The 26,958-nt window shown below is 40.8% G+C and overlaps 2 protein-coding genes across 6 annotated transcripts in view; one reads left to right on the plus strand and one right to left on the minus strand.

Annotated features, from left to right (window-relative positions):
- Nucleotides 1-3,550: 3,550 nt before the first annotated feature.
- On the minus strand, nt 3,551-13,993 carry GGPS1 (geranylgeranyl diphosphate synthase 1). 2 transcript variants are annotated; one of them, XM_058542992.1, is made up of 4 exons: nt 13,816-13,993; nt 9,987-10,079; nt 4,880-4,950; nt 3,551-4,635 (listed from the first exon to the last, which is right to left on the minus strand). In XM_058542992.1, the coding sequence occupies exons 2-4, from the start codon at nt 10,054-10,056 to the stop codon at nt 3,877-3,879; spliced, it is 900 nt and encodes a 299-aa protein (XP_058398975.1). In that variant the 5' UTR covers nt 10,057-10,079; nt 13,816-13,993; the 3' UTR covers nt 3,551-3,876. The 2 variants fall into 2 exon arrangements, with proteins under 2 accessions (XP_058398975.1, XP_058398976.1); XM_058542993.1 differs by lacking the exon at nt 13,816-13,993 and adding an exon at nt 13,656-13,720.
- A 426-nt stretch (nt 13,994-14,419) lies between these two features.
- Nucleotides 14,420-26,958, plus strand: part of ARID4B (AT-rich interaction domain 4B) — a 153,719-nt gene continuing 141,180 nt past the window's right edge. For 3 of the 4 annotated variants that reach the window (XR_009220430.1, XM_058542994.1, XM_058542996.1), the window contains exons 1-2: nt 14,420-14,817; nt 15,636-15,690. Coding sequence is in view for 3 of the 4 variants with exons in the window: in XM_058542994.1 (XP_058398977.1) it covers nt 15,685-15,690 (6 nt within the window). In the remaining variant the exon portion in view is untranslated. The remainder of the gene's footprint in view (nt 14,818-15,635; nt 15,691-26,958) is intronic. The other variant, XM_058542995.1, reaches the window with a different exon arrangement.

Consider the following 26,958-nt stretch of genomic DNA (forward strand, 5'->3'; position numbering starts at 1 on the left):
TAGATTGGAGTGGGAGAGATTACAGGAAGGAAACTGTTTAGTACATTATCATAATAGACCAGTGCTTTCCAAACTTTTAAACACAGGTAAGTGTACATATAGAAGGGGAGGCTGACGGTACAGAAGAACAAAGTGCTTTGAGTGGTATTCAAGGTCCTGGCTCTGCTCAGTAAATGCTTGAAGAAAAAACATAAAACATCTGGTAACTAATAAGTAGTTCATGAATGTAGATTTCCTTCTTCTCAGTATATTGAGTATAAAAGAGCCAATGGATAAATCTTGAGGATATAAGGCAGGGGATGGTATAAGGCCCTCAAGAGGCAGAAAGTGAGGGAATCAAGAATAGGAGAGCTTGTTTGGCCTAGGGCAGGAGGACAAACAACTTTTCTTGAGATAAAAGGCAGACTATTTGAAGACCTAAAGTCGAGGGGAGGAAAGTCTGGAGTTTACACTTAACGGGAGAAGAATGGAGGAGGAGAAGCAGCAGACGTTAGACTGACAAATTTGAAATCTCCATCAGGATTAGATGAAAGATAAAAGGACTACTGAGGCTGTAATACCTTAACTCACAATGGCTACAACAGATCTGAAAATGTTCCCCAGCAGCGCCCAGCAACATGGGAGGAGCAAAGCATGTGGACAGTTGGGATTCATCCAGGATTGGGAACTGGCAGGGTGAGAGGGACCTGAGGAAAGTGATCTGAGCAAGCTCTTGAAAGGCTCCCTGAACTGACGACTAGCGAGTATAGGTTAGAAAGGGAAGGAAGTCAAGGAAGTAGACACAGTGGAAAAGAGAAGAATTGATGGATTTAAAACCTTGCTGACATGGGCCAGCCCCGTGGCTTGGTGGTTAAGTGCGCAGGCTCCACTGCTGGCGGCCCGGGTTCGGATCCTGGGCGCGCACCAACGCACTGCTTCTCCAGCCATGCTGAGGCCACGTCCCACATACAGCAACTAGAAGGATGTGCAACTATGACATACAACTATCTACTGGGGCTTTAGGGAAAAAAAGGAAGAGGACTGGCAATGGATGTTAGCTCAGAGCCGGTCTTCCTCTGCAAAAAGAGGATTAGCATGGATGCTAGCTCAGGGCTGATCTTCCTCACACACACACAAAAAACAACTAAATAAAATATATCTTTAAAATCTTGCTGATGTCACAAAGTGATTTATGGCAACATAACTAGCCTTCATTCTTTTGATTTTGGCAAATAAATAAAATCAAGTTTTCTGAAGCTTCACAGACTAGAAAATGTGAAAATAAATGTTTTAAAATAACATGTCTTCTAAATGACAAAATCTAATTCTTACTTGGGTTACAAGATATTCCTTTAGGCAGAAAAAAAATGACTATAGCTTAAACCTAGGTAGATGAATTAATATTTTATTAAACTACTCATGATATCCTGGTTTTCTTCTGTATTAACTGTGACTACAGTTCAAGTGAAAAAAATAAATTTTTGATTATTCGATAAAATGACTTTTTAAATAATATTTTGGGCCAGCCCCGTGGTTTAGTGGTTAAGTGCACGCGCTCTGGGGCTGGCGGCCCAGGTTCGGATCCCAGGCGCGCACCGACGCACTGCTTTTCTGGCCATGCTGAGGCTGCGTCCCACATATAGCAACTAGAAGCATGTGCAGCTATGACATACAACTATCTACTGGGGCTTTGGGGCAAAATAAATAAATAAATAAAATTATAAAATAATAATAATAATATTTTAATTTTTATTTTTTTGCTGAGGAAGATTTGCCCTGAGCTAATATGTTGTCAATCTTCCTCTTTTCTTTTTTTGGCTTGAGGAAGATTAGCCCTGAGCTAACATCTGTGCCAAACTTACTTTATTTTGTAGGTGGACTGCCACCACAGTACGGCTGTGAGTGGTGTAGGCTGGCCTGGGATTCGAACCCAGAAACCTGGGCCACAGCTGTGGAGCCCGCTGAACTTAACAACCATGCCACAGGGCCAGCCCCTAAAATGACTCTTTTTGTGAGCCCACAATTCAATGTCAAGCATTTCTGTCACTGACAAAGATAAGACAAAAATGATCAAAATAATCATAAACAGCATCAGGCCAAAATTAATTTGATTAGGTAAGGGATAATCTATTTCAGCAATCCTTATATTTAAAGATAAACATTTTAATTTTTGTCTATATAGATAGCATTAGATCTTTTTGAATAATCATTAAGCTTTTTTTTGTTTGTTTTTTTGCTGGGAAAGATTCACCCTGAGCTAACATCTGTTGCCAATCTTCCTCTTTTTTTCCCCCATCTCCAAAGCCCCAGTACATAGTTGTATATTCTAGTTGTAGGTCCTTCTAAAACCAAACTCTGGGCTGCTCAAGTGGAGCGCAACAAACTTTAACCACTAGGCCATCAGGGCTGGTTCATTCAGTTTGTTTTTTTAAGTTATGCCTTCATAAACACAAAGTTCCAATTTCCACAGCGTAGCACAAATACCCATGATTTTAAGAGGAGGTTTCCTTGTATCAATTAAAATGGAAGATTCAAATTATTTTAAAAGTTACTAAAAGCAGTACCCAACTTCAAAAAGATTTAGGTTGAGTGCTTCGGTGAGAATTTCTCATACAAGTATACGGTGATTAGATCTGAGATAACGTACTATAGAATCAATCAAGCAAAATGCAATGTTGCTGAATGAAAAACTTTCATTTTGGGATGTCAGAAACACTCCTAATACAGGAAGCAGGGTCAGTCTTTTTTTTTTCCCTCCCTCCACCTCTTTTCCTATAGCCACAGAAGGTTCCAGGGGCTTGAGGCTGGAATTAAACAGAAGGGATAGAGAGTCAGGGTTAAGGTACTATAAAGCTAATTGTGCCTGCTAGTGTAGCCTTTGGCTACTTTTCAGTCAGGCACTAGCTCTCCAGTTAACACTTTGCTTTCCTTTAATCACAGAGATTAAAGATGCCTACTTCTCTTTCCAGTCAAGCACCAATTGCCTTTAAGGGGGGTAGTGATGTGGGTGGGAAGGAAAGGGGCATTTCCCCTTGCTTTTGTACTTGAGGTGAGCAAATAGCTCTTTTATGATTTTTACTGCTAATGATGGGAAAATATAAAAAGGTTTAAAGACTCCATCATAAAACACTTTTTCTATCTACCCTATTTTTCTTCCCAATCTAAAGACATTGCTGTACTCACCTACTAATCAGTTTGGGGGCACAAAAGTTACATTAGAAGGAAAAAAATTTGGGCTAGCATGCAAATTTCATTAAGTAGAGACTCCTTGGTTAAAGAGCAGAATTTGCCAGGTAGGGAGGAAAGAAAAAAGGAACTGGATAAAAAAAGGATCAGAGTGCTTACTGCTTATCACTGTCAGTCGTTCCACGGAAGACTTGAGAGAGGGAGTTTCCAGGGAGGAGACTGAGATATTCTAAGCAGCAACATTTAGGAAGAAAGAAGAGTTCCTGTGGTCTTCGGGCTAGTTAGCCACAGAAATTGGTCCCAGTAGTTTCTGGCTTGGAACTGGGGTAGATGAACTGGAAACTGCCCATATACTACAGTTAAGAAGTGTCTAGATAAAAATTCCTGGAAGCTGAATTCTTCTTTATTGACAGAATCAACACAACATTCATGGCAGAGTTGGCCACAAAGTCCCAATACAGCACATTCTGACATTCAATTAGACCTATTTAAATGTAGCTCCCTTTAATTCCTTCAAGTATGTACTGCAATGATTATCTGTACAGAGGGGCTTTAAACTGAAAAAATCTTACTCACATCACCCCTATTCACTCAGTTTTTGGAGACTAACAGATTGGTCCAAATTTTTAAAAAGGTGATAGGCTAAAAGCCAAAAAAAAAAAAATCAACTAAAATAAGCTATCAGGCCTAATCAAGAATGGCTTAATATTATTAATTCTCTTCTTTGAACATTTTACTTAAGTGCTTTATTAGAGCTACTAGCTCAGGGTTCCCACCACATGCATCAATTTGTTTATAGGCTTTAGATTCAAGCTCTTTAAGAGTATTCCGAGTGTATTCAAAAGAACCCACATTCTCAAGATAATGTACACAGTATTTTTTAATATCTATGTTTTCAGTTCTCTGGCGCAAGATATTCTGCACCTGGCTGCTTTCAGGCCTTGACCAAATAGCATGAATGGTAGGGAATGAGAACTTTCCCTCCGTTAGATCTTCACAAAAGCTTTTGTTTTCACTATATTCTTTGGAGTGTAGATTAGCATAATCATCCCTAATTTGAAAAAAGAGCCCAAGCGTATTAAGCAGTGGCTTTAAATCTTCTTTGTAATCAGAGAACAACTGCATGAGACCTACTGCTAATCCAAATAGTCCACCTGTCTTTTGCAGCACCATGGCTTTATATTCTTCTTCAGTGGGACAGGTATAATTATCCCTCCAATAAATATCTAGGCCTTGTCCCTGATGGAGTTCCAAAAGCTGGCGGGTAAAAAGCTTTACTGCATCTGGGTGATCAAGGGTTAAGACTTTTTCTAGGCCAAGAAAATACACATAATTGGCAGAATTGATGACAGATGGAATTCCATAGATGCTGTGCGCCACTGGAAAGCCGCGTCGGAGTTTTGAGTTGTCTTCAATATCATCGATGAGTAAACTGGCATTATGTAACATTTCTGTCACTTCAATGATAATCTAACAAAAAAGACAATTGAAAATTTCATTTTATTTGAACTATTCAAAACAGTTTATAATCACTTAATTATATTAACAGATTAGGAGAGTCTCAGGTGGTTTTACAACTAATAATTACGTAGCAACCTCAATATAAAATAACATACTGCATGAGTATTAAACAGAATTAAGAGCTAGGAGTATTTTTACGTGACGTCTACTAATTTCTTGGGGATTAAGAATGAGGTGAGAATTGCCTAAATACCTGTAGCTTGTCTTCTGGAACTTTTAGCCAATGATTAAATGCCTGTGAAAGTTTGGTTCTCACTTGTTTACCTGCAATTAAAGAATAAAATTTGGCAATAAAATTAATATCTCAGTTATAAGAAACACATTCAGAAACTTCCTCTAAAACTAATCAGACTTGATAAAACCAGCCCCATCAATCCATTACCTACTGCAGAGCTTGCCTTCCACTGTTGGGCTCCTACTGCCTGCCTCTGCTGAAATTCATATCCTAAAATGCACAACCTTTTAAAATTAGGGCAGGCAAGAGATTCTAAAGTACTCCAACGGCCCACTAGTAAGCCCACTCTTTTCATCTTAACTTGTATCAACAGTTTTGGAATGGAATGGGCTTTTTAGAAACTATGATCTAATTCATTCCTTTTTTGAAAAGGAAGCCAGTCTAGTTAGTGGCAGTTAATTAGCACTGTCCATTTCAGAGAACCACAGGTATTTTTAATGAAATGTACTTTGCTATTGAATTAGCTCATAAAATTACCTCTTAGAATTATCTACCATTCCTTTAAATTAAGGTTTTAGAGACTGGACAGGGCTGCTTCTTTCCTATCAAAAAGTGAGATTAACATACCCTGAAGTATTCTCTTTTAACATTCCAAGTTTAGTCAAAAGTTAATCTCTTTATTTTGTCTAGGGCCATCAGGTTTTCAATATTATCTTTTTCTTACATGGAAAGGTCAAGAGAGGTCTTTGGGTAGTAGTTACCATTAGAAGTTGTTTTAGCGCAATAAAAAGGAATGGTAGATAAAAACCACAACCAGTTCATTTATAAAAATGTTCTATGAGCTTCCTGCTAAAGTGAATGCACAGTAACATCCTAATTTCAGATCAAGTTTTTTTTTTTTTGTGAGGAAGATCGGCCCTGAGCTAACATCTGCCAATTCTCCACTTGGTGCTGAGGAAGAGTGGCCTCGGGCTAACATCTATGACCATCTTCCTCCACTTTATATGGGACACCGCCACAGCATGGCTTAACAAGCAGTGTGTCGGTGCATGCCCGGGATCCGAACTGGTGAACCCCAGGCTGCCGCAGCGAAGCGCACTTAACCGCTTGCACCACCGGGCCGGCCCTTCAGGTCAGGTTTCAGGAAAATAGTTACAGAAAAAGTTTCAGTAAACAAAAACAGTATTTTTTTTTTTTTTATTTTGTGAGGAAGATCAGCCCTGAGCTAACATCCATGCCAATCCTCCTCTTTTTGCTGAGGAAGACTGGCCCTGGTCTAACATCTGTGCCCGTCTTCCTCCACTTGATATGGGACGCTGCCACAGGATGGCCTGACAAGCGGTACGTCGGTGTGCGCCCGGGATGCGAACCCAGGCCGCCAGCAGCAGAGCGCACGCACTTTAACCACTACGCCACAGGGCCGGCCCCCAAAACAGTATTTTTATTCTCTAAGCCCTACCAGGTGTTTTCTCTGCACCAATACCCAAACAAATGAATACACAAACTCTCATCATACATCCAGGGACAAAGTTTCACTTTCGGTGAGAATTCTAAGAGGGAAGGATCTCTTAGGATTCGAGCAGCAGTATCTTCTGTCTACTAATCCTTAAGGTGAACATGGTCTGGGTAGCAACTATATACTTTATACTTCTTATCTACTTTCCAGTTGAACAAATGTCAATCTGGGCTATACCTACAATCCATAACTGTGCAAAGCAACCTATGTTACTTTAAAAAACAAGTTTAGGGGCCGGCCCAGTGGCACAAGTGGTGAAGTACGTGCGCTCCGCGGTTCACCGGTTCGGATCCTGGGTGCGCACTGACGCACTGCTTGGCAACCCATGCTGTGGCAGCATGCCATATAAAGTGGAGGAAGATGGGCACGGATGTTAGCCCAGGGCCAGTATTTCTCAGCAAAAAAAGAGGAGGATTGGCAGATGTTAGCACAGGGCTGATCTCCTCACACACACACACACACACACACACAGAAAAAAACAAGTTTAGAAGATGAAGAACATAGAGAAACAATGTGGACCATATTTTTCCTCTCACTTCAGAATGTATGTAGAAAATAGTACAATAAATGGCTTAACTTACAGGTACTGTGGTTTGTTTTAATATTTTTTTCCTTTGACCAGATTCTAGGGTCTGGCTTCATACTTTTAAATCTCCAAAGAGTCCCTAACAGAGGCTAGTCACAGACATCTCTCAAAATTAAAACAAACAATAACTACTGTTCCCTCTTTAGGACCTTACTTAACATTGCTGATTCCTTTTCTGCACCTCCTCTTCTTCCTCCACTCCCAAACCCCCCTCCCCTCCTATTGCCAAGGTCTAGGGACCTGCACCAGGGCAAATAAACAAACATAAAAGTCACTCTACTTCACTAACTTCTGCAAATCCTAATATCAGTAATATTAATTATTATAGTCTTTTATTAGCAAGAGTAACTTTACAACAGAAAAAACGGTCTGGCCCACCTTTAAGTCACTTTAGTAACTTTGAAGCTCTCTATGAAAAACAAGTTTATTACATATAAATGCAATTTCCTATCTCTTTAGGAAAATCTTTTGAGGTTATAGTCTATCATGGATGCAAGAATATATTTGATTTAAAAAAGACGAGAAGGGTCGGCCCCGTGGCTCAGCGGTTAAGTGCGCGCGCTCCGCTGCTGGCGGCCCGGGGTTCGGATCCCGGGCGCGCACCAACGCACCGTTTCTCCAGCCATGCTGAGGCCGCGTCCCACATACAGCAAGTAGAAGGATATGCAGCTATGACATACAACTATATACTGGGGCTTTGGTGGAAAAATAAATAAATAAAAAATTAAAAAATAAAAAAAATTAAAAAAAAACCTTCTAATTTAAAAAAAAGGGGCCGGCCCCGTGGCTTAGCGGTTAAGTGCGCGCGCTCTGCTGCTGGCGGCCCGGGGTTCGGATCCCAGGCGCGCACCAACGCACTGCTTCTCCGGCCATGCTGAGGCCGAGTTCCACATACAGCAACTAGAAGATGTGCAGCTATGACATACAACTATCTACTGGGGGAAAAAAATAAATAAATAAAATCAAAAATATTAAAAAAAAAACAAAAACGATGAGATACCTAATGAGAGATTTAAATACGTTATCTAATGGCTTAAAATACAATTTCCAGATAATGAGGATTAAAAAAATGTTACAGGAGAAGTTCATTACATAGGCAAGCATCATGGTTAAAATGTAACCACAGGCAGTCCTTGCCTTGCACAGTAGTGGGGAGTGGAAGACACTCATTAGACTCTTGTCAGCGCTGACACCTGGCATGTTTTATGGCAGCCCAGTTCCAGCCAGTGTTTGCCAACCTGTTATAAAAGAAGTCAGCAATAGGAGATTACAGTGCAGGAGACACAGTGCTATGTTTCTCTAACGGGAGACTCCAAAATAAGTGAAGTTACTAGCTGCTGAAAAATGTCACTCAAAAGCAGTCTCTCGGCTTTTTAAACAGCAGGCAACTTTCCCTTTGCATTCTCCATTTCTGTCTTCCCTCCATTCTTTTGAAGCACTGACATTAGCAGGTATGTCTCCATTAGGGTCTGCCAGAATAGAAATGACACTAATCATGATGGTTTCCAAGGTGTAAGCTAGGGAGCTACCACTCTTCTGGCTTTTGATAACCATATTTATCCTCCCTAGGCTCATGAAGAATAGAATTGCACACATTACCACTGAGGTGTGCTCATAAAGAAAATTGTGCACTTTAGAATGGAAATAAAAAAGTGTTTGTTGTGGTTGAGTTGAGAACATCATTAGACTATAATTTAGCCACATTATGGGCTTAATATGTTTTTATGGTTGTCAACTTATCTCCTTTTATATTACTTCTATGACAAAGAGCATTTCAGGTAACTGGTTTATTAGTGAATTTTTGTTACAAGAACCCACACTAATATGTGTAAGTTTTTACTTGCTATTATCATTTTCCAAAGTTAAAAAAATAGCAAAATGAAACAAAACGTGCACATACACATGATTAGGCAGGTATTACTGTAAGGAAGCCATGTCCAGGTGATCCATCCTTATACAGAAATAATGTGGGCTATGCTTCTAAGTAATGTGATTAAGACGCATTACTATTTGGCTCTTAGAGGAACTAGTAGTGTAAGAAATGCAGTGAGTGTGTGATAGCAGAAAACATGAACATCGAAGGTAAAACTTAAACTTGGAAGGTAAGTGAATCTTTCTGTTGTTGCACAAATTGTCATAACTTCTCCTAACAGCTAAACAGTAGGGAATAGGAATGTGTGGCATCCATAAAGAATAAAACCTCCGGGCCGGCCCCATGGCTTAGCCGTTAAGTGCGGCGCGCTCTGCTACTGGTGGCCCAGGTTCGAATCCCAGGCGCGCACCGACGCACTGCTTCTCCGGCCATGCTGAGGCCGCGACCCACATGCAGCCAACTAGAAGGATGTGCAACTATGACATACAACTATCTACTGGGGCTTTGGGGCGGGGCGGGGGGGGGGGGGAGGAGGAGGATTGGCAATAGAGGTTAGCTCAGAGCCGGTCTTCCTCAGCCAAAAGAGGAGGACTAGCACAGATGTTAGCTCAGGGCTGATCTTCCTCACACACACACAAAAAAATAATAATAATAAAACCTCCAATGAGATACTCAAATGTTTTAAGTATTTTTATTTTTTTAGGTATGTTATATAATTGGATATTTTTAAAAGGGTGTCTCAAAAATTTCCCTTTTAAGAACAAAAAACTATAAAGCTCTATTTATCATTTTTCTCATATGTATCACCTTTTTTTTAATTTTTTTTTAATTTTATTTATTTATTTTTCCCCCGAAGCCCTAGTAGACAGTTGTACATCATAGCTGCACAGCCTTCCAATCGCTGCATGTGGGACGCGGCCCCAGCATGGCCAGAGGAGCAGTGCGTCGGTGCGCGCCCGGGATCCGAACCCCGGGCCGCCAGCAGCAGAGCGCGCGCACCCAACCGCCAAGCCACGGGGCCGGCCCTCATATGTATCACCTTAAACAAAAAATCTCAAGAGTGGCAAGTCTAACCTTTTCTGTATGCTAACATTTGAATGACCACTACTCTATAAAAACCACCCCATAGGGACCATAACTGAACTGTTACCTGGTAACTGAAGTAAGTACTTGTAGGGTTCTAGAAGAATTCTTTGGACCGTTTCTTGAGTTTTCTCCATTGTCTTTAAATTTCAGAGCTGATCTGTTAAAAAAAAAAAAAAACATAAAGATGATCTCATTAACTAAGTTATCTTTTGAGTGTCAAACTGCAAAGGAATTTGTATCCCAAGGTGTTTTTGTAAAGGCAAACTTTCATTTTCATCTTAAAAGAAAATTCCTACCTGGATGAAATCTTGAAATGTTATGCTTAGCAAAAGAAGCCAGGCATAAAAGACCACACAGCATGTGATTCTATTTCTATGACATGTTCAGAATAGGCAAATCGGCAGAGACAGAAGTAGATTAATGATTGCCTAAGACTGCAGTGGGAGGAATAAGGAGTAACTGCTGAGTACAGGTTTTCTTTTTGGGGGGATCAAAATGTTCTAAAATTAGATTGTGGAGATGGTTCCACAACCCTATGAATACACTAAAACCCACCAAACTGTATACTTTAAACGGGTGAACTATGTGATATGTAAATTACATCACATTAAAAAAGGAAAGTCTTCCATTCAAGTGATTACCCTGGTCAAAGTGTTCATCTGGATTTTAAGTGGTTTCCTTAGTTACAAAACTATTATACTATTATTATATTAAACTATTATTATTAAGCCTTTCCAATTTTACTCAACCATAAAAGGCTTAAATTTTTGACATCAAATCAATGTCAAAACAAATCCATAGGATTACATACTTCTATATTTGATTGATTACATAAATTAGTAAACATACTTTTTTTCTCTGAGCATTAAGATGTTTTATATATTTAAAATTTAAGGAGAAAAGTCCTCTCCTGTATTTTCTCTACAATCAATCCATTTGAGAGATTCTGATTTAAGACATGCATTAACCTAAATGCAGGTATATATATAAATATATGAATTATTATTTAATAAATAATGATTTATTATTCTGAATTTTATATTTACTTCAATATTTCCTAGAATATCACTCATGGTCTTCCTAGAATCCTCCTTTACTGGTGAATCTCTACTTTGTTTCTTTGTAAATATCTTTTTTTTTTTTTTGTGAGGAAGATCAGCCCTGAGCTAACATCCATGCTAATCCCTCTTTTTGCTGAGGAAGACCAGGTCTGAGCTAACATCTATTGCCAATCCTCCTCCTTTTTTTCCCCCAAAGCCCCAGTAGATAGTTGTATGTCATAGTTGCACATCCTTCTAGTTGCTGTATGTGGGACGCGGCCTCAGCATGGCCGGAGAAGCGGTGCGTCAGTGCACGCCTGGGATCCGAACCTGGGCCGCCAGCAGCAGAGCGCGCACACCCAACCGCTAAGTCACAGGGCCGGCTCTCTTTGCAAATATCTATTGCTATTTTTATTTGTCCGCATATTAGGAGTCTTCTTTTCCAATTGCTCTGACATCTTTGGCACATTTTATGTTTCTCACCTTTGTCTGCTTTCTTTTCATTTTTGGGACAATGATTTGTTCTTTAAGATCATGAGCCTAAAAGATTGAAAAGTGTGTTTTTTGTAGTCTACTCTTCAGTATCTAGGTGAAACAATGATAAGAAATTAGCACTCCACCAAAGGAAATCATCTTAGCAATAAAAATTCAAAGAGAAACATTCCATATAGAAAATTTCTACATCTGCCTTGACCAACAATTAATACTAAGTATGTCACAAGGGGAAAAAAGTTCAGAAAATATTTTTAAATAATCCAAATACTAATTTGGTAACCTATTACCTACACTGTTTAAACATAGGTTAAACCACAGGGCTGGCCCTATTTAGACCAGTTAATAGCCATCTCTTGCCAACTAGGTTGAGAGCAAAAATCATCTTTATCTTTTTCACAGCCTCCAGAACACATTTGATTTAACTTAAAAATCAATGAGACCAACTTTCAAGAATTCTCTCTAGTCTCTCTCTGGATCAGTAACAAGTATACTCTGTTGCATGGAAATCAGAGTTAACCCTTGTTTCAATCCTTAGCACTTTGGTTGATGTTATCTTTTTTTTTGCTGAGTAAGATTAGCCCTGAGCTAATTACCTGTGCCCATCTTCCTGCATTTTGCAGGCGGGACATCACCACAGCATGGATTGATCAGTGGTGCACAGATCTGCACTTGGGATTGGAACTGCGAACCCCAGGCCGCTGAAGCAGAGCCTGTGAACTTAACCCCTATGCCACCGGGCTGGCCCCGATGTTATTTTTCCACTTAACATATTAGCTTTGAATTTTTAAAAATTATTGTTTCCTTTGCTTACTCAGGTAAGTTTAAGAATACTCACTTAACAAATAAGTCAATTAATGCTCCTTTCCCAGAGGATGTTTATACACAAATATTCTCAGCAGTGGGAAAACAAAGGATTCTCAATTTTTCTAGGTATTTAAAACCAATATGTTTCCTCTTCTTAAGAGTCTAAGGGGTTCTGCACACTGTGGCAAATACTCTGATCTTTTTATTTTTTTTAAACTCAAAAGACTCCAACTTACAGCTGGAAATTTCAGCTGTCATGTACTAGACTTAAATGTAAAGAGGCATTAGTGTGTTACATGAACTCTACTCATTTATTTTTAGATTTAATAATAACTACAGAATGCTTCTGTGAGAGTGCGAAGCTACTCACTTTCAAACTGGAAAGCTGCCTTAAATTAGTTCGAACAATGGATGGATGAATACTAATACAAAAATAGATTCTCTCCTCGGTGTAGACTACTACTGCAATAACCTCCCTGCTGCATTCGCCTCTCTCATCTAGTCCTCTACTCTTCAGCCAGTGATCTTCGCGAAATTCAAATCCGGTCCTATCTCCCTTCCGACTGAGAACTCTTCGAAGACATCTCACTGTTCTTAGATAAAACTAAACCCCTTAACAAAGCACATAAGGTTTTGGCGCGCCCCCCTGCCCCTCTCCAGCCTCAGTTCCTCATACTTTAAAAGGTCCCTCTTGGCACAAGGCTTTCCAACATGTTTTGTTACTCTTTCCGTCTGGAATGCTCTTTCCTTAGTGAACTCCTGCTAACCCTTCCGCTCTCAGCTCGATCCTCACTTGCTCGGGACAGCCTTCCCTTATCTCCCTAAGCCAAATTCCCTATTTCAAATTCTCCTCTCACCGTGTTCCTCTCCTTTGCAGCACTCACCACAGTTGCAATTTCACACCCACTTCTGTGTCCATTTTAGTTAATATCTGTCTGTCTCACTAGACTTAGGTCCACGAAGGCAGGGGCCGAACCAGTTTTCCACATGGCAGGCGCTTCATAAATAAGTGAGGGACTGAATGAACGAACGAACAGAAAGTGCCTTCTAAGGCGCCAGAGGATGAAACCAGGGCACACACTTGCAGATAAAAAGTGAAAACGTCATGCAGTTTTTTTTGTAAGGCAAGGGTCTGGTTTCAGAATTGCTAAGTAGAGACATACGAATGTAAGTGCGGAGTGACTCCTACTCAAACTCGGGAAGATGATGGGTCCGAAGAAAACCGCCTGAGAGGTACAGGCAGGGGATTTAAATAACTTCGAGGCCGATTTTCCATAGGGGCTTGGCAGAAGAGCGTCAAACGTCTACTCTGCCAGCACGGAGTCCGCAAAGTCGGCAAGGTTCCTGGTTCCTCTCTGCTCGGATGCCCCCTTCCGCCCCACTTGGTCACCTACCGCTCCTCCCCTCCTCCAGCGAGAGGATAGAAAATCCATACACAATCCGGTTCAGCATCCGGGTCCTCACCCTCCTTTCTTTCTTTCCTCCCGGCTCCGCCTCCCAGCGTCCCCCACCTCCCCATCCGGGTTCCCCCTAGTTGCCACCACAGCCACTCACGCTTCGACGATGATATCACAACTTGCACACCGCCGGTCCGGGTGTAGCAGTACCCAGCATCAACTTCCCACTTTATAGTTCAGACCAAGGCTCTCGCTGGTGCCTACATGAATCCCACCCCCGGCTTCACCACAGAACTCTCCGCCCTCCTCAGGCACCAGTGACGCCGCATTACTCGGTACAAGAAAATGCGCCATCCCTGTCACACTGCGCAGGCGTCGTTGCCGCCTCCTAGCCGCTTTGTCACCCCGCCCCCTCTCCCTCCCCGCTCCGGGCTGGCGCAGGCGCGGGGCATTGCGGGTCTTGCAGTTCTCATGGGCAAGAGCTTGCGCATTGGCCCCACAGGCTGGACTACATTTCCCGGGAAGCTTTGAGGCGTAACTTTCTGTTTCCATAGAACTGGTGGGAAAATGGCGTCGTTGTTTGTATCCCGGAAACCAATAAGAACAGGGCATAGGCGGGTTCTACAGAACTCTAACCAATCCGAGGTCGTCTAAGAGGCCATCCGGGAAAGAGGTAGGGGAGGGGAAAAAAATCTAGAGGAGGGGAGAAAAGAGGGAAGGGGGGGACTTGGGGTGGGGGGGAAGCGATGTTTGCCCGTCAGTCGAGTCCGGAGTGAGGAGCTCGGGTGCTGGAGCGGAGGGAGTCTCTTGAGCTTAAGCTTGCTGCCGCCACGGCCACCGCCTGGACCTTTGCCCGGAGGGAACCGCAGAGGGTCTGTCGCCGCCGTCCTCTGGAGGGCAGCGCGACTGGGGGCCCGGACCTTCAGTCCAGGAGGGATTTTTCGTCGTCCCCCCTCCCCCCAACGAGGGAGCCCGAGCGGCCGCCAAACAAAGGTACCAGTCGCCGCCGCGGGAGGAGGAGGAGCCGGAGCTTCAGCCTCAGCAACCGCTGGACCCGCCGCCCTTCTTCCCCCATCTCTCCCCCGGGCCTGCTGGTTTTGGGGGGGAGCAGGGGAGGGAACTCTGGACGTGCCAGGGTCAGAGCTCGCCTCCGAGAAAGGTAGGGGAATTTTCTGAGGCTTTCGCGATCTCGTGAGGGGTCCTTTTGGGAGTCACTGGGCCCGGCCGAGGAGCAGGAGAAGATCGCTACGGTGGTCTCACCGGCGCCCGATCTCGGGGCCTCCCGGGAGCCCCTGCCCCCACTGCAGTTGCCGAGTCCGAGTCGCCCCCCAGCCTGGCAGCCGCACACTCAGCGGTTCAGCGGCCCTCGGCCGCGGTGGGGGCCCGGGCCGACGCGGGGGTGCTGTGCCGCCTCCTGGCCCCTCGGTCCTTTTGCTGTCCCCGCGACCGGGCGGCCGTGGGTTTCACTCCCACTTGTCGGGTCTCCGCCTTGGAACGGGATGTGGGCAGAGGCTCTGCGGAGGGTCGGTCCTGCCCGCGGCCCTCGGCCCGCCGGGCCCCTGCGGCTCCGCCGGGCTCCTCGAGGCCGGGCCTGCTCCCGCTCAGATGCGGGGCTGCGGCCCTTCGGGCGCGGACCGGCTCGGCCGGCGCGGAGGCCCACGGGGAGGGCAGGCGGCCCCGCGCCGGACCCCGGGCTTGTTGTGAGTTTCTTCTCTGACAGAAATGGCGTCATTGTCGGAGACGGGAAACTCCGTCGGGTCCCGACAATGGGGACGGGAAGCTGCCGAGCTGTGTAGGTGGCTAGGTTTGCGGGGATGGCGAGGCCAGGGGGAGCCCCGAATCGGCGTTTCATGGTTGGGGGCTGACGCCTTCTGTGGCTCTTTCTTCGGGGTTCAGGCTTCGCTGGGTTCCCTCCGCCTCGGCCGGTGCAGAGGGGTGCCTGTGGTGTTAACTGGGTGCCTTTTGTTTTCTCTCCAGGTGCAGGTGAATCTGGTGTTTTCGAGGGGATCGCGGTCCCAGAATCATCATGAAGGTAAGATTGCCTACGGAAAACGAACCTCTGGGCTTAGAGAATTCAGGAAATGGGAGCTTTGATCGAGGTGGTGTGTGGGGCCTCCGAGTTTTGCCGAGGAAGGTGTGTTTGGTGGCTTGGTGCCCGAGCCCTTCCCCGGGAGACGATGGGTGTCAGCTGGCGTGGATATCCGTGGGCTTTGCTGTGGAGTTGGAGCCAGTTGTAGGATAGCTCACTGAAGATGATTCTCCTACATAGAGTCTCTTTTTGCAGGGAATGATAGGAATAGCTGCATGAATTAAAGTATTTTCTAAGGTAAAACAGAAAAAGCAGGTCAAGTAATCTGACTCTAGAAACTGAACCGTATTGTAGTTCTGTGGGTTACACTGATGAAAATCTCATTTATTGTGTGAACAGTACTGTGAATTTATAGCAGAAGACCTATTTGATTAGCCACGAAAACAGTCTTAATTGAAAAAACTTTAAAGAGAATTTTGATGATTTTTACACAACTCAGAGCAGTTCTTTGTATTTCCAGGGATTTAGGATTATATGGTTTATTTTTCTTTATTGATCCATTTGTTCTGTAGATTGTCAGATGGTGTATTGCATTGTGATAAAACCGATGTGGAAAACCAATGGCCAGGTTCTTCTTAAATGTAAATATGTTAACTGAAGGGAAGATATTGGCTAGAAAGTACAGTTTGCTTAATTGGTGGAAGAAATTTAGCAATAAAAATACAGTTTGTTTTTTCACTTTAGAGAATGTGTAATTGAATGCTGTCATTTTTTAACACTCTAGAATAGAAAGCCTTTTTCGATATCTGAAATGTCTAGCTAGATTCAACTGGTGGAAATTAGAGACTAGCGGATATTTTTCATCCATTACAAATTCAGAAGTGCTTGAAAAGGGTAGAGTGTGTTCACAAGTATAGAAATGCAACAGATAGTATGTTAAAATGTAAATGTCATCTACTTTTGACAGTTCCTTTAAACTGTTTTCAAAAAAATTTACTTCTCTTCAGAATCAAGACTGCTTTTATAGTATTGCATCCAAATTAAAATTTGTAATGCTTGTGTTTATGGAAGAAAGTAAAAGCTGTGGCTACTTAAATATTTATCAGCTATACAAAGTAATTAAATTTAGTCCAATTTTTTTTAGTTTTCTTTAGTTCGAGGTGCTATAAACTCCTACCTGAAACAGTTTATATCTGCTAAATTCCTATCTTACCTTCATGTAAATGAAAAAATAATCAGAGATGTTTTATAAATGAATCCCTTTTGTTAGTCACAGATGCTAGCTACACCTCCTGTGACCTGTGTAAAACAGTGACGTGAATTTATTAGGAGAAACCGTATATCTTCTTTGGTGTTGGAACAAGAATTTCTTAAGAAAAGTGTTGGGTTGAATAATATATGATAAGTTCAGAAGCTGAATAATACAGGATTTAGTTTGGATTAAGTGTTGTAATCTGTCACAGTTCCCAACGTAGTGTCTGGTGCAGTTTAGACACTCTGTTAATGTTTGGTTAAAAGAAATGTAGTAAATTGAAGATCTTTTAGATTTAAAATTTTTTTTCTTTTCTTTCCTCCTTTCTTTTCCTTTTTTTTTCAACTTGTCTGTTTAAAAAATGAAAGTACTTTAGCCTTAAAAGTTTCATAGTATTAGGCAAATGCAAATTTTTTGGTATCATTTTAGAACTACTAATTTTAAGTGCTCAGTGTTTCCATTACTGCTTTTAAAAAAAGATACCAGTAATATTAAAAGGAAAGAGTTATTAAAATAAATTTCTAATTTTATACAAGAAGAACTTCCTGTTATTGTAAGTATAGTAAGTCTTCTCTTTGGGAATCTATTAGTAATTAGTAGTACTGAAAACTAAGCTTATTTCTTACAACCTAAACTCTTATGTGGTGAAAGTTGAAAGGCTGCCCATGAGTGGTATTTTGCTTTAACAAAATTTAGAGTTCAAAAAGTATTTTGTTTTGATTATATTGGGCTTAAATTTTTTGTGTATATGTGTTCCCAATTTCTATATTGTAATGACAACTGAGCTATAGGAAGATTTATGCCATTTACTGGGTCTTACCAAACATATTTGTACTTTGAAGCTAGCTTTTAAGTTTGTATTATCTGTCTTGTTAGTCACAAAAAATTTGTCAGTTTTATTAAGTGACAGTGTATTGAGGTAATTGAAAGAGTGTTTAGTAATACCTTTTTGGTTGTTGCTTTAAAATCCCAAAATAAACAAAAATGTATATATCATTTTGTGTTATATGTTTGAGAAGCAGTTTTCCTGTAGTACTGCCTTCAAGAATTTATTTACATAAGTAAAGCCTCTTTACTGATAGTATACTCTTATCTTGTAATATTTTTGCCCAGTGTGTTGTTTTTTTTTTTTAATAATTTTATTTATTTATTTTTTCCCTCAAAGCCCCAGTAGATAGCTGTACGTCATAGTTGCACATCCTTCTAGTTGCTGTATGTGGGACGTGGCCCTAGCATGGCCGGAGAAGCGGTGCGTCGGTGCGCGCCCAGGATCCGAACCTGGGCCGCCAGCAGCGGAGCACGTGCACTTAACCGCTAAGCCATGGCGTCGGCCCGACCCAGTGTGTTTTTGAGAAATGTGATTGTAACACAAAAGCAGTTTTGTGCTTTAACATAGATCATGATGTTGGTGTTATGTTGGATTTATTTTTTATTTGTTTCATAGACCTTTCAACATCAGTGATAGCACATATCAGGTAATGATAGATTATTGAAGTTGATAAATAATTTTAAGACTTAATTTTAATTACATCAGATTCATTTCCTACTTTTTTTTCTAACTAAAACTTTTTTCCTGCTTCTATATTGTGCATGTTTTTAACATCTCTCATTACATTGCAGTAAATTTTCAAGCGAAATGGGCTGGTAGGGTAGATATTTCAGACTCTTTTGGGGATATGTGAGTTAGGTGGTTGTATTTAGAATCTGGGGAGGTGGGCTTTTTCAGATGTGCTATTCTCTCTTCAGTAATCACTGGCTTAGACCACATAAAAATAATGCATTGCAAATGCCTTTTTTAATGCCTTTTGCTTGTGTGTGTGTTCTCATTCACACACACACCCTTCCCCCTTCCTTCTCCACTTCCTTTCCGTGGCTCCCCGCCTCTCTCTTTCCTTTCTTCTTTTCCTTCCCAACCTCCCTCCCTCTCTCCTTCCTCCCTCTCCCTTTTCCCTTCTTTCTTCCTGCCTCCTTCCCCCCTTACATAAATCATTCATTCAACAACCCTTCCATGTGTCAAGCAGTGTGGAATGAAGGTGAATGAGCTATCAGACCTGCTCTCAAGGAGCTCACAGTGTAGTACAAGACACAGAAAAATAAAGGAAAACATAGTGCATGTTGAATTATGAGTATTGATTGCAGTATACAGTAATTGTGGTAAGTGGTCTGGGAGGACAGAAGAGGACGTCTAAATCAGAGAGCCATGGAAAGTTCTCTGGTGGAATTGACATCTAAGCTGAGAGTTAAAGCTTTCACTAGGCAAAGAAGGGTAGAAAAGAATGTTTCAGAATGAGGGAACGACATATTGGAAAATAAAGAAAATATAAGATGATGATTTTGGAAACTAGTTCACTGTGGCTGGATTAATTTTATAGCATAATGTGTTTGGGATGGGATTAGGAGGGTGGTGATGGGAGATGAGGCTAGTAAATTAGGAAGTTGAAATTTTTCTTGAAAGCTACATGGAACCACTGAAGGTTTTTAAGAAGGGGTAAAGAAGTTGGATTTGTATTAGAGAGAGATCCCTTTGGTAATATTGTAGTGAATACATCAAAAGGGAGATCTGAATGGAAGGTCTGGAGATTCTAGGTAAGAAGTCCAAGTGAGAAATGAGTAAGGGCCTGAACTAGTGCAGTGGGAGTGGAGCAGAGGGGACAGATCTGAGATTCTAGGAAGTAGAATTTAGGACCTTGTAACTCACCCTGGGATAGGAGGAAGATGGAGGTTTCTGTCTTGGGGCATGAGGTGGATGTTGTCATTTGAAGCATGTTGTCATTGGAGTAAAGATGAATAGAGTTTTGAGTATTTAAGGACCTGTAGGAGGTCCACATCCAAGTGGACCTGCTAATTAAGATGTAAAAGAGCAGGTAGGGTGAAGAGAAATCAGAGGCTTGGTTAATCCAGTGTGAATGTTGACCTCAGCATTAATATTTACTATAATATTTGAAGAGATTTAGATTCATAATATGGCAAATGTATTTTGTCCTGTAAATTTTTGGTCTTTTTTGATGAACAGGTAATTTTGTAAAATACTGACTTGTTTTCTGTCCAAATTGCTAATTCTTTGCTTATTATAATTTTAGAAAGTATGCTAGATGAGTACATATTTCACTGAAAAATGTGTTTTTGCTAACTCAGCCTGTAAATTTAGTCATTGAAGAGATACTGTGTATCTTCCTTGTACCAGACATGGTTCTAGGTATTGAGGATACAGCAGTGCACATAACAAGAGTTCTTACCCTTGTGGAGTTTACTTTATATTAGGGTAGACAGACATTAGGCAAAAAAAATGTGAGAAGTGCTAGGAAGAGAAATAAAGCAGAATCAGAGTAAGAGGTTAGAGTGACAGGGTGTTACCTTAGATTAGATGTAATGAAGGGCTTGTTTGAGGAGATGACATTTAAGCATCATGTGAAACAAGTGATACAGTGAGCCTCTCAGTTATCTGGAGAAGAGCATTCCAGGCACAAAATACAAGTGCAAAGGCCCTGAGGAGAAATGTGTTTGGCCTGTTTGACCTTGGCATATTTAAGGAACAGGAAGAAGGCCTTTAGGACTGGAGTGGTAGGAGATGCGGCTAGAGAGGTCACAAGGGCCAGTACAATGTAGGGCCTTTTTGCCCATGGTAAGGATTTAGAATAAAATCTGAGTGTATTAGGAAGTCATTGAGGGTCTTGAGTAAGAGAGTGAAATGACCTGATATACATTTTCAAAAAAGAGCAGTAACTAGTGTGTAGAGAACAGACTGTAGGGGAGCAAGAGTGGAAGTAGGGAGATCAGTTGTAAGGCTACCAAGTTGGTTCTGGTGAGAGATGGTGGTGGACCAGGTGTGAGAAGTGGTTGTATTGAAAGTTCAGGTGGGGGGCCGGCCCAGTGGCGCAAGCAGTTGAGATCGCACGCTCTGCTGTGGCGGCCCGAGGTTCGCTGGTTCGGATCCCGGGCGTGCACCGACGCACATGCTGTGGCGGCATCCCACATAAAGTGGAAGAAGATGGGCACGGATGTTAGCCCAGGGCCAGTCTTCCTCAGCAAAAAAAGAGGAGGATTGGCAGATGTTAGCATAGGACTGATCTCCTCACACACACAAAAAAAGTTCAGGTGATAGAATGTGAATGGATTCAATGTGAGCTAAAAGTTCTGCTTGCTGCTACTTACAGATGACGAGCCCCCCCCCCCCGCTTTAAAAAATCTTTTTGCTGTGATTAATTGGTAGATGGGATTTTTAGAACTGAGTACAACCAAGAAGGCATTCCCAACTCTTAGTCTTCCCTTATTAGTGAGCAGTGAACACTGAGCTGAGCCGTCCTTTCTGGTTTGTTTGGTTTTTTTTTTTTGGTTTTAGTTTTGAATTTTAGAAAATGAGATAAAATTCACCCTTTAATTTGAAGTGTACAATTCAATATTTCTTTGTATTTTCACAAGATTGTGCATCCATCACTACTATGTAACTCTAGGACATTTTCATCTTTCAGAAAAGAAACCCTGTACCCATTAGCAGTCACTCCCTGTTCTCCCTTCCCTCTCCTGGCAATTACTAATCTCCTTTCTCTCTCTAAGAATTTGCCTATTCTGGACATTTCCTATCAATGGAATCATACAATATGTGACCTTTTGAATCTGACTTCTTTCACTTAGAAGAATATTTTCAAGGTTCATTCAATTTGTCGCATTTGTCAGTACTTCATTCCTTTTTATTGCTCAATAATATTCCATTTTACGGATATACCACATTCATTAATCCATGTTAGTTGTTGGACATGTGAATTATTTCTACTGTTTGCCTGTTATGAATAATGCTGCTATTAGCATTTGTATACAAGCTTTTGTGTGAACATATATTTTCAGTTTTCTTGGATTCTAGGAGTGGACCTTTCAGTTTTTAGAGTAGTAATACTACCTGTGGTAACTGTTGAGAGCTGAGTGTTTGTTTAACTTCAGATGTTTTGTGTCATTGTGGCAAGTGGCCACCAAGGAGTTGGACATTTTAAAAATTCAACTTTTATTGTGAGCTTATGTGCTAGTCTCCATTCTTGTTATTTAGGATATATCTGTGAACAAAACAGGTGGAAAGTCCTGGCCCTGTGGATCTTACATTTTAAGGTTGAGGGGGCAGACAAATAAGAATAAACATAATAAATAAATTATCTGGTTTGTTAGGTGGTAAGTAGTATGGAAATAAGAGGAGGACTGGGTTAGGGGGAAAGGGAATGGGGAGTTGGGGCAGGTTGTAGTATTAAATAAGGTAGTCTAGTAAGTTTTATTGAGAAGACATTTGCACAAATACAGTAATCCCCCCTTATCTGCAGGGAATATGTTCCAAGACCTTCAGTGGATGCCTGAAACCACAGATGGTACTGAACCCTATGTGCTATGTTTTTTCTTATGCATACATACCTGTGATAAAGTTTAATTTATAAATTAGGCACAGTAAGAGATGAACAAAAATAACTTATAAAATAGAACAAATAATATACTGTAATAAAAGTTATGTGAGTGTGGTCTCTCTCTCAAAATATCTTATTTTGCTGTACTCACCCTTCTTCTTAGGATGATGTCAGATGATACAATACCTATGTGATGAGATGAAGTGAGGTGAATGATATAGCCTTAGGCTACTGTTGATATTCTAATGATACATCAGAGGGAGGCTTATCAAGCCAGGACAGTATCTATGGTTGGATGTCTAGAACGGACAATGTCAGTGGTTGGGGATCTAATAAAAGGATGATTTGCGGGACAGAGCGAGGTGGTGCAAGATTTCATCACACTACTCAGAACAGTGTGCAATTTAAAACTTAAGAATTGTTTATTTCTGGAATTTTTCATTTAATGTTTTCAGACTTGCAGTTGACCATGGGTAACTGAAACCATGGAAAGCAAAACTACGGATAAGGGGGGCTACCGTACTTGACAGAGGATGTGAGGGAATTAGTCATATGGCCTCAAAGGCAGGTCGACATGTTCAGTGAACTGCACAGAGGCCAAGGTGACTGGAGTGGAGTAAGGAAGGAAGAGAACGAAAGGGGATGGGATCAGACAGGTAAAGGGGACACAGGTTGGGGGCCGAGCAGATCAGATCAGATCACCTAGGACCTTGAAGGCCTTTGTAAGGATTTTGGCTTTCACTCTGAAATAGGGAGCAACTGTGGGTTTTGAACAGAGGAGTGATGCAGTCTCATTACAGAGGGGCAAATTTTCATTATACTTTTAAAGGAACACTGATTGGTGTGTTAAAAAACAGGTTATAGGCAAGTTTAAGATCGAAGCTGGCCAGTTAGGAAGCTGTTTTTTGTGTGTGTGTGTGAGGAAGATTGGCCCTAAACTAACATCTGTTGCTAATCTTCCCCCTGTTTATTTTTTGCTTGAGGAAGATTGGCCCTGAGCTAACATCTGTGCCAGTCTTCCTCTAGTTTGTATGTGGGTCACTGCCACAGTATGGCTTGATGAGTGATGTGGGTCCACGCCTGGGATCTGAACCCACAAACCCTGGGCCGCTGCAGCAGAGTGCACCGAACTTAACCACTATGCCACCGGGCCGGCCCCAGGAAACTATTTTAGTAAAGGGTGATGGTGGGATGGTGGCTGCCACAGTGAGAGAGGTGAGGAGTGGTCAGATTGCAGATGTCTTTTGAAAGTAGAGCCAAAAGGAGTTCCTGTCAGATTGAATATAGAGAAAAGAGAGTCCAAGAAGACATCAAGATTTTTTGGCCGAATAACTGGAAAACTGGGGTTTAGAATGAAGTTAGGGTTGCATAATTTTTGGAAATAAGCATTTATATTTTATATTTGTGAAAAATACTAACTGGTGTATTGCTCTGTGAAATGTGTCTATAAACAAACTACGATGTGCTATATTAATTTTTTAGTAATAGATTTAAAAGAGTTGCAAACTTTTATTCTTGACGAATTATTTAAAGACAGGACTCTTGCTGCCTTCCTTTTGGTGTCACAGAACAAAGATGTTTCTACATTCATGAGAAATATGCACTAGTATTCTGTGTAACATGACAACCACAGTAAGCAGTGGAAACCATAGTCACATTAATTCTTTTGATATTTAAATGTTGCAGATTGTAGAAGGTGTGGATTTTGATAAGACGTACTGCAAATAGAATTATTTCAAATTTATATTGATTACCTATGTTTAAAGCATCACTTTTAGCTTGTATCTTAATTTGAATATAAAAGACAGGAAAATATTAAAGAAAATGTGTCAAAATTCCTTTCTTTTCCGTTGGGCTTCCTTTACACCTAATGGGCATTGAATGAAACATAAGCTGTAACTAGCTTTTGTTCCCAAGGTGATTGAAATATTTTCATTTAATTACTTTACATCAAAATAAGACAATATATTTGTTACCTTTTAAACTACTAAGCAGTATGTTTAACTTGATTTTAAAAGAGAACTTTTGTTGTAAAAATGATTACATTTGTGTTTTTTTAGGAGTGCAGGAAATCTTGACATTCAAGTTTTCCATGAAGATAATGTGTTTCTAGAAATCTGATAATTTTCATACTAAGATTAGAGACAGCACTCAGATTTGGGGAGGAAAAAATGGGTTTATAAAAGTATATAAACAGGGCCGGCCCCATGGCTTAGCGGTTAAGTGCGCGTGCTCCGCTTCTGGCGGCCTGGGTTCAGATTCCGGGTGCGCACCGACGCACTGCTTCTCCAGCCATGCTGAGGCTGCGTCCCACATACAGCAACTAGAAGGATGTGCGACTATGACACACAACTATCTACTGGGGCTTTGGGGGGAAAAAAAAAAAAAGGAGGAGGATTGGCAATAGATGTTAGCTCAGAGCCGGTCTTCCTCAGCAAAAAGAGGAGGATTACCATGGATGTTAGCTCAGGGCTGATCTTCCTCACACACAAAAAAAGTATATAAACAGTTTACTAGAAAATAAAAGACAGATTTACTAGAGTCATCTTATAGACACAGAGAAACCAAACTTCGTGTTCACCTTACTATACTAATGGTCATATTTTAGGCTGGTTAATAGAAAGAAGGGACAAAATAAAAGAGGCAAAAAAGAGGGAAAGTTTTAAAACAACAATGAACAACACTTGTCTTACTCTGAGCATAGTTTTCAGTATTCCCTAATTAATACTAGCTCATACTCTACTCAGAAGTTCCAAATATGGACTTCGAGATTGCGATAAATCGTCTCCCCAGAGTTTTGTGCAGAATTTCATGTAGCCATACACTTCTCTGGGGAGAGGAGCCATAGCTTTCATCGGCTTCTCGATGGAACTCACAATACAAAATATTAAGAAACACAGCTCTATAGTATCATCTGTTAGCTGTTCTGCAGCTAATCATTTTAATAGAAATAGTTGTTTGCACATCCTTCTGCTCTTACCATTAGAGAAGCAGGTAATCAACTGGTCACTACTCATTTTATTTTCTAATTTTCTTTTTGTTTGAATCACTGTACAATCAGAAAAGAGTTTTTCTTGTATTGTTTCTGAAATGTTAGCATTTACATGAAATGCGTATATAGCTTTAAATGCCTTTTTGAATTTCTAAGAAGAATCTGAATTTTTTCAATTATAATTATAAGTAAATAGCCTTTGATTCATAAAAACATTTCATAAAATAATTTTAAAAGGTTGCTCTGAAAATCTGAAAGTGTAGTTTTTAGGACACTGAGTATTATTTATGAAACTATTTATTATAGAAGTTAGTGTATGTTTGTGCTTAACCCTTGCCACATTCAGTTATTTGCCTAATGGGGTCATCGGTGGCAAGGATAATATCTAACTGTGAATAACCAGATGTACTTAGCTTAAGGATACAGTTAAGAGATAAGTATAAAATTCCACATTATTCTGCCTGATATGAGTGTCTTTCCAGCTTAACAGTGGTGTTGGCAGTCAGGTGGTAGAGAGGTTCTCTGGGCCATTATGATTTGTAAGGAAGAAAATCTTACAGAAAATAGTGTATGTATCACTTTTAAATTATAAATTTAGCTATCATCAGTTAAGAGAATAATAATTCTGTATATAGTTTTATACTATTAAAATGTGTCAGATTACAGTATATTTTGGACAGTGGGTTGGATACTTTATATAGACTTTTATTTGTGCCATTTTCTTTTAATTTATAGAAGGATTTGGCAGTGTGACTTAACTCGAGGATATCTCAAGTCCTGTGTCAGGGTTTTAACAAGTAGAAGAGTGCTATCTCCTAATTTGATAATTTTGCAGGGCATAATTGCTTATGAGAGCATAGTCATTGATAACTTTAATAAGTTTCATTGAAAAATCACACTTTTTTTATCATTTACTTTAATAGCACAAATGAAGATTATAAACTATAAACCTTTGAGCAAATGGCATTTAAAGAAAAGATTCACTTTACTGGTAGTAAAAATTATACTTGAATATGACTATAAAAACCATCTTTGTTTAGTTAAAGTGCCCAATAAACAGTGTAGCTTAGTGATTAAGAGCGTATGGTTTGCCAAGAGACAGATTTTATTCCCAGTACTGTCTCTTTCTGTTCTTTACTTGGCTGTTGAAGTTTGGGTCAAGTTATTTATTTTTGAAATGAAAATAAACATAATTTCATTTTTTTTGCAAAATAGAGATAATGATAGTTACCTTACAAGGTTGTCTAAGTACTAAATGAAATAACATTTAAAATGCTTTATACTGTGCTTGGCATAGTTCTGAGCTGTCAGTACGTGGTAGCTGTATTATTCCAGTAAAAGCCTGTCACTTTTTTTTTTAAATTTATTTATTTATTTTTTTCCCCCAAAGCCCCAGTAGATAGTTGTATATCATAGCTGCACATCCTTCTAGTTGCTGTATGTGGGATGCGGCCTCAGCATGGCCAGAGAAGCGGTGCGTCGGTGCGTGCCCGGGATCTGAACCCGGGCTGCCAGCAGCGGAGCGCATTCACTTAACCGCTAAGCCACGGGGCTGGCCCAAGCCTGTCACTTTTATTGAATCGGCACTCTCCTGCTTACGAAGGCGTGGGCAGTTTTCTTAAACTTTCTGAGAAGGTTGGTGTCCT

Source organism: Diceros bicornis, chromosome 6, assembly GCF_020826845.1.
Source record: "Diceros bicornis minor isolate mBicDic1 chromosome 6, mDicBic1.mat.cur, whole genome shotgun sequence".
NCBI classification, from domain to species: domain Eukaryota; kingdom Metazoa; phylum Chordata; class Mammalia; order Perissodactyla; family Rhinocerotidae; genus Diceros; species Diceros bicornis.

Bases quoted from the DNA above. Each gene is read 5' to 3' on its own strand.
- GGPS1 (XM_058542992.1), bottom strand. From the start codon at position 10,056: ATGGAGAAAACTCAAGAAACGGTCCAAAGAATTCTTCTAGAACCCTAC. The intron at 4,951-9,986 runs GTAACAGTTCAG...CTTTAATTGCAG, and splicing joins GTACTTACTTCAGTTACCAG to GTAAACAAGTGAGAACCAAA. The intron at 4,636-4,879 runs GTATTTAGGCAA...CTTTTTTGTTAG, and splicing joins TTCCAGAAGACAAGCTACAG to ATTATCATTGAAGTGACAGA.